The sequence below is a fragment of the Perca fluviatilis genome, chromosome 17 (genome assembly GCF_010015445.1).
Source record: "Perca fluviatilis chromosome 17, GENO_Pfluv_1.0, whole genome shotgun sequence".
NCBI lineage: Eukaryota > Metazoa > Chordata > Actinopteri > Perciformes > Percidae > Perca > Perca fluviatilis.
Genome location: NC_053128.1, coordinates 20,179,893 through 20,192,338, shown reverse-complemented (window position 1 = coordinate 20,192,338; position 12,446 = coordinate 20,179,893). Strand labels below are relative to the sequence as shown.

General features: G+C 37.4%; 1 protein-coding gene across 1 annotated transcript in view; it reads right to left on the bottom strand.

Moving 5' to 3' along the window:
• Positions 1-10,594, bottom strand: part of dnm1a (dynamin 1a) — a 54,263-nt gene extending 43,669 nt beyond the window's left edge. The window contains exon 1 of the mRNA XM_039779813.1: positions 10,181-10,594. Coding sequence (XP_039635747.1) covers positions 10,181-10,341 — 161 coding nt within the window. The 5' untranslated portion in view covers positions 10,342-10,594. The remainder of the gene's footprint in view (positions 1-10,180) is intronic.
• Between the last annotated feature and the right edge of the window lie 1,852 nt (positions 10,595-12,446).

The following is a 12,446-nucleotide window of genomic DNA, read 5'->3' as shown; positions in this document are numbered from 1 at the left end:
GCATGAGTCAGTGATAATGAATCAGCATCTCGAGGCTTTGGGAACACAACAAGCAAGTGGAAATGTGTGGGTGTTTGTGTGTGAAGTGCAATGCTGAATAACAGCTGTGGTCCCACCAGGCTAAATGTCCTTTTGATTTACTGCAGTGCTTTTTCTACAGGAATCACCATTGTAGGTACATCTAATACAGTAGGAAAATATATATATGTATATATATATATATATATATATATATGTATATATATACAATGAAAAAATATATTTTGTTTGCTCTATGAATAACATTTTGACTGTATTATAATTATGTTACATTCATACAATCTACAATGTTTCTGTGTCAGCATTTTATTGCTAAAACAATAACACTATCAACTATAATATAAATATAACTATACTATAACTTAGTACAGTGAGTGCACCGCATATAACTTTACAAAATTGCTTGACAAATAAGTGAACTGTTTGATAAACAAAGGCAAAATAGACAAAAACTGACATTTTATAGACACTGACATTGCCTTTGGGAGTCAATACAACTGTGCAGCAGCTTCGATGGATGTTTTAACTTTGTCATTGAAAAGAGAATCGAGACTTCCTCAGCAGGGTGGAGAAACCACCAAACAGTACAACAGATGAGAAACACGAATGGTTCACAAATATAAAGCCAAGTAGAAAGCTACAAAACAGAGCTACTGTAGTTTCTTCAGCAGTTTTCCTTCTAAATTGATGATGATTCAAATGTGTGCCAGTATTCTAGCATTTGAGCCTTTATGATGTTCACTTAGCAACTATTCCAATTTCTGAGAGCAAACCTAATACAGTAAAACAGTTCTTTCAAAAATAAGTATTTCCTGTCTTGCAATATTGCAATTTCTGTCCATCTACTCTCTTAGTTTGTTGGAGAGCAATAGAGGATTTTCTGGATGTGTCCATGCAAATTAAAATGTTTTACATCTATTATCGCCTAAAACTCTGTCCAGCTGTGTCTGAGGGGTGAAGTGTGTGTTTGTGAATGCATGAGCGTGTGTGTGTGTGTCCATACAGATGACTATCTATGAACAAAACACTGTTTTCCTTGGGCATGTTCAGCTACTTATGCAACATCAGCGTCATCTCACCACTGGCACTGTGTGCTCCTCAACCAGCTGACTGGACAGTCAGTGATGCATGATGTGTGTGTGTGTGTGTGTGTGTGGGGGTTTGTGTGTGTGTGTGTGTGTGTGTGTGTGTGTGTGTGTGTGTGTGTGTGTGTGTGTGTGTGTGTGTGTGTGTGTGTGTGTGTGTGTGCGTGAGTGTGCCTGTGTTTATGTTAGTGTATGTGCTTAAAGCAGCAATAACAAGGGTTTGTTAAAGAAACATAGTTTTCAATCTAACATTGTATAGAGCAATTTAATGTTTCCATAAATATCCAATCCAATATGAAAAAGTTTTAAATGCATTCAAATCATACGACGCTCAGATAAATTGTTTAATATCTGAATCTTTAGGAACAATAATCAACTGGCCGACATGAATAAGAAATAGACAAGTCCTCTGTTTGAACCTCAAGCAAAGCCTGAGGCAGTTTGGATACATGAGTCATGTGCTGAACTGCTTCTGTTCAAAACTGTGACCTTAAACCAGAAAAAGCCAATTCAGCAATTAAATGTTCAACGTGAGGATCACGTTTAACCGTCACTATGTCCCTGTACTATAAACTTATTTATTTTATTCTTTCTGAGTATATGGTGAATGTTTGGGAGTTACAATACATCCATTCTGCTCTAGTTTTACATTACATTACATTACATGTCATTTAGCTGACGCTTTTATCCAAAGCGACTTACAATTAAGTGCTTTAGAGGAGGTGTTTTAGAGGAATAGCTCAACATTTTGGGAAATATTTGCTTTCTTTCTAAGAGTTAGATGAGGATATTGATACCCTCATGTCTGTGATTTAAACATAGAGTGGGGGCAGTAGCTGGTAAGCTTAGCTTAGCATAATAACTGGAAACAGGGGGAATCAGGCCAAAGGTAACATAATCCGCCAGTGATCAAATCAAAAATGGACAATAAAAGAATATTTATTTAATCAAAAACAACAAACTGATTAAGGTGATAGACACAAGACTGCTCATTTCCATCACAGTAAATGTTTGTGGAATACTGAAGTGCATGTTATAATAATAATAATATTATAATATATAATATAATATAAAACTGCAGGTGCTGAGTTCTGCAGATCTGTCTTTCTTAATCTTTTCTCAACCTGCAGTGTGTTGGAAAAGTATGAAAGCATGAAAAGACATCATAGTTAATGTTTGATAATCCTCTACACCTGCTACACTGGATACAGCACAGATAGGAAGCTTCATTATTGTTTCAGTGTTTGTTGTTATAATGCAGCCTTTTACAACAAAGGAAACTCTGCTCTCTCTCTCTCTCTTATGTGTGTCTGACCATCTGCTGGTCTACCTGCCTGCCAGCTGTAAGTGTGTATGTGGCTGTCTCTCTTTCCCACTTGGATGCCTTTTAGTGAAGACAGATAGCCTTAACTACAGGTCTTCCTCTCACTTCACTCCTCACCCTCCCCTCAAACTGTTACCACAAGGATCCTCCAAATGAGAGGAGAAGCCACAGCACAGAGACACGTGTATATAGTACTGGAAAGACTATCTCTCTCTGTTTACTCATCATTCACCTAATCCTGCTAAGATGGTGAGTGTCCCTCCACCCCCACCTTCCTGTGTTTTCATCCCCCGACAGTGAGGTGGGGGGATAAAAACACTCACACTCATTTGACTGCCATAAGCACAGACTACAGATACAGAGGAGAGAAATTAAATAAATAAATAAAAGGAGCAAAACAGTCAAGACAATTAGAACTGCAGATATTTTTTTGCAACATGAAGAGAGACGATAGACAGTGACAAAGACTCAAAGAGATTTTAAGGTTACATCAAGATACCTTCAACAAGCACTTTCCTATAAGTGCAATCAGCAGTCGGTGTCTGTCTGAGAGCACTTTCACTTTTAACAGAAACATTTACCCACTATCTATCTATCTATCTATCTATCTATCTATCTATCTATCTATCTATCTATCTATCTATCTATCTATCTATCTATTAGGGTTGGTCGATATGACGATATATACCATGACACAATATAAATTTGTCCACCTCCAGAGATTCTGCATTAGTGTTTATATAGTGGCAGTTATCCAAATCAATAGGCAGGACTACTTTATAGCAATATTGTATTTTTATTGGATTTCTGCATCAATGTGACATCAATGACATTGATTTTTCAGATAATTTAATTCAGTAAATTAACCAAAACTAGACCCTCCTGCTTGGTTATTTTACCCATTTACAGTTTCTTAATTGATTTTCAATAATCAATAATCTGGGTAGGGGGAGGTCACAGACACACTGAGCAACACTGTTGGACAGTCAAAGCTGAGCCCAAATCAGACTAATTTCTTTTATAGCACCTTGTGTGTAACTAATTAGTTGGAACAAAAAAGATTTTATTGAATGAATTTTCAGCAACTGAATAATTTGTTCACTCACTGACATTTGCTCCACGCACACACACACACACACACACACACACACACACACACACACACACACACACACACACACACACACACACACACACGTCTAGTAGGCTCCAGCTGCTGTTGAGTAATGACTCACTACTTCTTTGTTATACACACATTCAGTGGTGTACAAACAATACCTACACAGATACAAGGATGAGTGCTCACACACACAGAGATGACCTAATAACTTAAGTAGACTTCACAGTTTTCAGCAGTATAAAAGGGCTTTTCACATTGAATTGGTTTTGTGGAAACATATTTTCCTTAATAGTGCTGCAGTAGAACATCAGAACATTTATTGTAGTATTTCTATTTTAGAATTTCAAATGAATGTGTATAATCACACATTCTCCCAGAAAACGTATACAATACCTTAGAGACTAAAGATGTTCAGATTGGTTTGGGGTATTCTCATTCTGTTTTTTCTCTCAGTTTTGTTTTGCAAAACACGCTGCTCTGTTGGTCTCTTCATATGAGTCGCATCACTTCTGATTCCCAGACACGGTGAGACAGCGAGCCTCATCTAATCCTGCCCATGCAGCAATAAGATTTCTGACAGTAGTGAACCAGCACAAGCAGGCAATTTGCCTTCCAAGCAGTATTTGGGTCTTAGATAGATGAGACTGCTTTTTGGTGAATTTTCACACTTACACATATTCTTGTTGAAGATGGAGCCAATGAAACAGCTGGTTGCTTGATGGTGGACATCCAGATTAGACCAGAGCCAATAGGAGAATGTATTGCAGGTAAACTGTGGCCCAAACAGAGATTAGTGGTAATCCTCTGTAGCAGTATCAGACAAATGGCCTCCTCTCTTCTTCTGTCTCTGACTGACTGCTTTTTCTCTCTCTTACTGTGTCTAGCAGATTAATCAATGATGAAAATAATGGCTGGTTGCAGCCCTAGTACTAATCACAGGAAAAGTAGACACAATGTTCAGTCATTTATTTTTCCACTGACTATTTGTTTTTTAAAAAGAGGAAAATTATGTAGTAGTTAAAGAGTTCATAAGAAGTTGTTCATTTCCAGTGGTATTTCCTTGAAAGAATTGCTAAAAGAGCTGAATTAAAACTAACAAACACTCATTTAAACCTAGATAAGGATAACCCTATCCATCCATACAATATCTGTAACCACTTATCCTTTATAGGGGGGCTGGAGCCGATCCCAGCGTACACTGGGCGAGAGGCGTGGTACACCCTGAAAAGGTTGGTAGTCAATCACAGAGCTAGATACAGATGAATGATTGTGATACTTAAATGATTGGAAACTGCACGCTGGCCTGGAGATTAATTTTACATTTTTGCAAGTTCAGCTGACCTGCTGTGCACTGACTCAATGTCTCTTTATTATAATAGGAATTCATTGGAATTAATTAATTGGAGGTGCACCAACTGAACTCTGTCTCCCTTTTCTCTGCTATTACTACCAAATGACTCTATAGTCCCTTCCAAGAATCTTGCTAAGAATAAACAGTTAAATATTAGTTTCTATCTAGGAAACATCAGTAAACTATGGAACCTGTAAAATAAAGTGTTACCTCAAGAATTCAGATTGATTTGACCAGTTACCTTAAAAAAACGACACAACCTGATAACTATTACAGTGTTTATTTCAACATTTAATTCATTTAATTGGTATGCTGGGTAGTTTATCTTATCGCAGCATCACCCTCTATAAGTCATTAAAAGACTCTTCTTCTCTGTGTTTTTATTTCACTCCCTCCCCCTTTTATTTGACAATACAAGCTTTAATGGAGCACTGGACTGTCCTTGTCTTTCACATGAGTGAAGCTGCCTTCTCTGTGTTATGTAATACATGAAACCAGCTATATATCATTGACTTAATCTCTGCGTGGGGGTTGGAATAGCAATGGCAGCAGGGAGAGAGAAAAACGTCTGTGTTGTGGTTTTATGTTCCTGGTTTGTGCTAGTGCCAACGGCCTTTACTGATAACAAAGTGCTTCAGTTGGCTGCACACCATGCAGCAGCAGCAGCAGCAGCAGCAGCAGCATCCTCCTGGGTTTGAATACATCCCAGGAGAACGTTATATAGTATGTGATTTATTTTTTACTAATTACTCCTTTTGCATGCTGCTATCAACTAGTTGTTGTTTTTTTTGCAAAACTGTGCTCTTCAAGGGCCTTTTTAAAGGACTTGGACAACCATAAATTACTTTGTGCTAAAAACAAGGCAACCCTCCAATGAGAGGTGCAGCAATAAAAAGCTTATAGTTGTTTCTTTAATCCACTATGGTGACAATAAACTAGGGTATCCTTGAATCTATTATGATGATATGAATATGATACATAAAAAGCAATTCTAACTTGAAAGTGATCATCTATGGTATGTTCAGTATTTGATGTATTTTAGGGGAAAGCAGCTGTGGTGCTGATTTTGGAGAAAAAAAACCCCGGCTGTATTGAAAGAGCTGTCCGTGGTTCTGAAAGTGGACAAAACAAAACATGCAGTTGAGAACATACGCTATGCTTTTGGAAACATTATCCATACTATATATGCTGCATGCTGTGGAACTGGCAAACTCTTACACTAATCTGTGTTGTTGTTTATGTGACAGCCTTTCACACAGCATAATGAGTGGATTTGTACCTGAATTTTGTTTCTATAACCTACTCATCCAAATCAATAAAATAAAACATTTTCGGTGCAAATATGTAAAAAAGTAAATACAGTGTTAAACCTTTTTGCCTCCTTTAAGATAAAATGTCACACTGCTCACGTAATATTGTTGAATTTAGTCAAAACTAAGTCAACATGTGGAGAAATATACCGACTTCCACCTGCGCAGGTTTCACCCAGCTGGCATGGCCTGTGTTAGGCACTGGAGACCAGTACAGCTTTGTCTGTCCTAATGAGACTCATGGGAGGTTAAATGGGATGGGAAACGGGTGTTCAGACACAACCATAAGAGAGTGATGCTTCACCTGTGTGCACTGGTATAACAGATATAGCCCTGGAACAAGTTTTCGATTAACTGATATAAAATTAATCAGCAACAATTTCTATAAGCGGTTGTTACTTCAAGTCAATTATAAAGCAGAAATGCAAAATATTCACTAGCTTCCAGCTGTTAAACTAACTGATTAGACGCTTTTGTATTGTTGTAAATTAAATATTTTGGGATGTTTTTGACAATTTGCTGTTCTTGGGCTCTGGACATTTTTGTTGCCATTTTTCACTAATTAAAATGTAATGATAATTACATTTAATTTAAAATAATTAATGATCAATTTATTGAAAGATTAAAAAATAATGAAAATAATCGTTACTTGCAGCCCTAAAAAGATATCAACCGCCCCAAAAACAAAATATTATATCATAATAATATATCATAAATTATTTAAAGAAAAATAAATTGCTATTCATTTAAGAAGAAAAGAGCAAAGAACAGTCCCCAAAGGCAGCCAAATACATCTCAACTTGTCATTGTCCAAGACAACAAAGAGCATGAATGAAAACAATGAATGAAGACAAATTTTGCAATGGCCAACATTGTTTCAGACGGCAGACTTAATAAAATAAGATAAATTACTTTTGTCTGTATCCCTGTGATTATAGTTTAACCTTGCTTACTTTACTTTGGACTTGAGCACTTAAATATTTTACAGCAACAAAGCACCTTTGAGGTAAATTTTAACTGAATGAGAGAAAAGGGCTGCGAAAACTTGAAGGTTGAACTGAGGTGATAAACAGAGAACTGAGCAATGAAAACAAAGGAGACAACAGTAGACTCTCCATAAAGACAAATTATGAAAGCAGGATCAAAAACCTCTGAAGGACAAACGATAAAAGGGAAAAGATCAATTTGATTGTGTCCTCAGATATTCTCTCATACCATCAGCAGAGCATATCTCAACAGCTTGTCTACCACTAAGAGATTGGCTGTCCTTGTCCCTGAGTCACACCTGACAACATCAAAATCTAATTCAGCTGAGAGGAAAGGTGTCATGGTGAACTATTAGGAGTAACTGTGTCTAGATGTATAGTAAGCTCCTTTTAACATGGTTTATATTAATTATGTAGTTGCCAATGTTTTCCTAAATCCCATATAACTTTATGTAGACACATTATAATGTGCATGCTGTCACAGGTGAGAACAAGTAAAGCCAAACCAGCTTTAAACAGCTAATATGCCTTATGAAATAACTGATGCAAATGTCTATTTGTCATTTACAAGTCTCTTTTACTTTGGTATTGCTTGTAAGCAGCGATAGCAATCAAAGGGAGAACAATGCTTTTAGTTTTTATTAAAAGTAAAAAGGATTAAAAAGCAAGAATCTTAATAACTAGAAATAAATATTTCTGAAACTGATAGAAAAATCTCTTGACTTTCTGAGAGGCATCAAAGTGAATTTCTGAATGAGAGAAAGAGAGAGGGGAAGAGATGGAGAAAGAAAGCACTCTTACATGTAAACACACAGTAGGCTAGAGCGTGTTGTGGGTGTGTGTGTTTGTTCAGGCAAGATAATGCAAATACAATGGGCCACTGGCGGGGCAGAGGACTGGAGGAGCAAGAGGATGGGAGGATCTGAATGACGTCACTGCAGCTGGACTAGCAGAGCTCACACATTAACACAAACAAATGCTGCATGACAGGATACTGTCTGCAGATTTTACTGACACATACAAACAAATCATTCAACATCTTTATTACTGTTTAATGTCCTTGTAATAATATTTCCGATTTCCGCTTCTCTGCCTATTGTCATGATCGTCTAAACCACTGGTCCCTCGGGCAAAGAAGCGTAATTAGGCACAAGCTGTTTCCATGACTACAGCTGAGTGAGTCGGGCAAAACGTGACCCTCCTAATGAGTGTAAAGTGATTGTTTGAATAGTAATTGCTCAAATTTCTTGTTTTAACGAACAAAACGCAAAGGCTTTAAAGCAAGTGACAAGTGACAACTTTTTGCTTTCTCCCCTTTGCAGCTGAGCTGAAGACTACAACTTTGAAAATGAAATAAATCTGAATGTGCAGAGTTGAAAAGAAGTCATCTCTCCAAACCTCTGTAGCCCACTCCTCATCTTTGCTTGAGTCTAGCAGCTTGAAGCGGCATTAACTGCTACTAGTATAACACACCCGGATCTCTGACGGAACTGTCTGCGGTTCAAGTTGCCTTGTGGGTAATGTAGGCACCAGGATTTAAAGAAGATGAACATATGGAATAAAAAACACAAATCTCAGTTTCTTCTGCCTATACTTTAATCAGTTTTTGTAACTGTCCATTGTGAGTCTTGGTAGAGTACTCCTTTAAATCGCCTGAATGGCACTTAGGCTACATCGTCACCACTTTGTTAACAAAACTGATATGCCTAACTGTATGTAGGTTACCCTGACATGTAAACAGTTGGCTTGCCTCACCTACTAACTTTAAAAATGGGGATTAGCACTCAATGGCCATGAGGAGAACTATTTTACTCCACTGTCAAACAAATCTAAGAAAAGAGGTGAAAAAGCAGTTGCTGCACAGATGGATCCCTCTCTGTCCAGTGGAATATATTAAATGTTGTTGTGTAATACCCGTGCCTTGTTTAATATTGGGCTGAGCTTGCTTGGAGCCACAGTGTCTTGACCTTGCTTAAGCAGGAAATACTGCTGATTTACACAGAAAATCTTCAGATCAAGTGAAATGCAAGCTACTGAGCTGACAAATAGTTGTTGCCTGCATTTAGTTGTTGCCTGCATTTAGTAAGCTTTACTTACAGCATAAGCACTCGCAGACAGATGGATGAGCTGAGCTGGAAGGGCTCAAAGCTCAGGTGGACTATCTCTCTCTCTCTCTCTCTCTCTCTCTCTCTATGTATCTCTCTCTCTCTAGCTCTCCATCTCTCTCTCTCTCTTTCTGTCTGCAAGGTCATACTGCAGCACAACAGATCACATTTGTTCCCCTTGCTTTGTCATGTATCAGCAGCAGCAGCAGCAGCTCTGGCAGGAAGAAAACTGTGCATGTTTACAAGACTGAAACCTCTCTCCACACATGCACACACAGCGAGCATCATTGTGCACCCTTGCCTGGTCAAGATATAATAGCCTGAGGACTACAAAATGGTAGCCCAGCCAAAGTAATAAACAACACATCCACCAAGCTGCCTGTAACTATGTGCTATACAGGAAGTCTGCGTGTAAATTGACCCTGCTTCTGTGACAGATGCAATAGGATTTATAATGATAAACATTGTGCAACTTTGCGTGATTTTGGACAAAATTATCAAGTTTAGAAGCTGGCTAGCATTCTGCACTCATACCAGAGATGGTTTGTCATATTAAATATAATTTAAACAGCAATTTGTTCCCTGAATGCATCAGTTCACAACTGAACTTCACTAGGGGTTTATGTAGGCCTAACAATATAATCTCATCGCCTTGGCGTTGTGGAAGAAGACAGAGGGATTAAACGGTGAAGGGTGTAACAATTTGGACCGTTTCAACGAAGCCTGTGGCGGTGGATTGAAACCTGCCTGAGAAGGGGGATGGGGACTGGGATGTGTGAGATGGAAAAAAATAAATAAAAGCGACTGCGGCCGCTTATGTGATGCACCAACACGCATCGCAGCCTGGAAAAGCTACTTACCTCCCGACGAAGTTCTCCAGCACCGAGCTTTTCCCCGCACTCTGGCCCCCCACCACGGCGATCTGGGGCAGGTCCAGGTTCGCGTTCTGACCGATGGCGGAGAAGGCATCCTGCATGCGGTTCACCAGAGGAATCAAATCCTCCATTCCCCTGTTCCCCATCTTTGCGATGTAATGGTCAGTCTATCCTCCTTGTCAGAGCAGGGAGGGATTTATTTCTTATTTTTCTCTTCGTCCCTCCTCGCCACCCTCGCGTTTAGAGGGCGTTTTTGGATTACGCCACACCGATTCACTTTTCGGTTTGCCCCGTCATTGACTGCGTCCCCTCGGTGTGTCAGATCACCTCAAACAGGACTCTCTCCACCACCGAACATGAACACTCCTCTCCACCAAGCGCAGCGGGGGGGGCGCAAGGAGGATGATCTCTTGTATTTTCTCAGGAGAGAACCCTGCAGTTCTCCACGCAAACCGCTCGGGGGTGCACTGGTTTACTTTCACTGTGTTGTCTGTCAAATTGTACAGAAATTAAATATTTTACAGAGACTCTAAAGTCAAATCTTATTTCATTGCATTTAGAAAGGTGAAGATGATAAATTTGGCATCCAGTTTTTAATGTTATTGGGCAAACAGATGTACAGATCTGTCCATGGTGCTGAATCTGTTAGCACCGTGGACAGAGGCCAGGGGGCACTCTACAACTTTGTGCAGGCTGTTTGTTTTTATAATGCAGTATAGGCCTAGGCCCTATATGTTTTGATCTATCTATCTATCTATCTATCTATCTATCTATCTATCTATCTATCTATCTATCTATCTATCTATCTATCTATCTATCTATCTATCTATCTATCTAGCCTATAGATAGGCTATACTATTATGTGTAGCTATACAACATATACAATGGACACAAACTTTACAATACCATTATACATAGCATACTAGTACAGTAGGCTACTACTGTTTACAGGCCTATAATGTAGGCCTACATAGGCCTATGTACAATGCAGTGCTTGTTTCAACGTAATTTAATTTCAGTATCTAATATCCACTGGAGGTTATAACAATGATGTTCCACTATGATTAATTATTTATTTTAGCTATAGTGTTGCAAAATGTAAAATGTAGTGTACTATATAGGCTACCTTAAAAATAAAAAAAGATTTTGAGAATGGAACACTGACTGTTCTAATTTTAAATAGGCCTACTACCATAAATATATATAAATATATATAATATATATATATATATATATATATATATATATATATATATATATATATATATATATATATATATATATATTATGGCATGCCGTTTAGGAAATTATTATATATATATGTAAATTTTGAAAATATTGAATGAACCTTGAATATATATATATATATATATTATGGCATGCTGTTTAGGAAATATATGTAAATTTTGAAAATATTGAATGAACCTTGAATATATATATATATGAAAGTCTGAATATATTGAAAGGAAATCTGAATATATTGAATGAAAGTCTGAATATATTGAATGAATGTCTGAATATATTGAATGAAAGTATAAATGGAATCTGACATCATTGTTTGCCATAAAACTTGTGTTTTTGTTGTGATTTATCCGTAACCGAAATGTGATACTATGAGCGAATCACCAAGAAATCTAGTGTCAGCAATTTTGAGCAATGAAGAGATTATTAACACACTGGCCAATGCATGTATGGAGCAGAACACTGGTAGCGGTAACTGTATCCAGTACCGTTCTCCCAATGAAGAAGTTTATTCACTTTTTCATCATGGAAGACCGAATGAAAGGAACCTTTTTTTTCAGGCAGGTCCCTTTCATCAGGCTTACGTCAACACGCCTTTCATTCAATATATTCAGAAATTCATTCAATATATTCAGACTTTCATTCAGTATATTCTGACTTGCATTCAATATATTCAGACTTTCATTCAATATATTCAAGGTTCATTTAATATATTCAGACTTTCATTCAATATATTCAAGGTTCATTTAATATATTCAGACTTTCATTCAATATTCAAGGTACATTCAATATATTCGAGGTTCAATCAATATATTTGGACTTTCATTCAATATATTCAGACTTTCATTCAATATATTCAGACATTAATTCAATATATTCAGACTTTCATTCAATATATTCAAAGTTCATTCAATATATTCAGACATCAATTCAATATATTCAGACTTTCATTCAATATATTCAAAGTTCATTCAATATATTCAGACTTTCATTCAATATATTCAAGGTT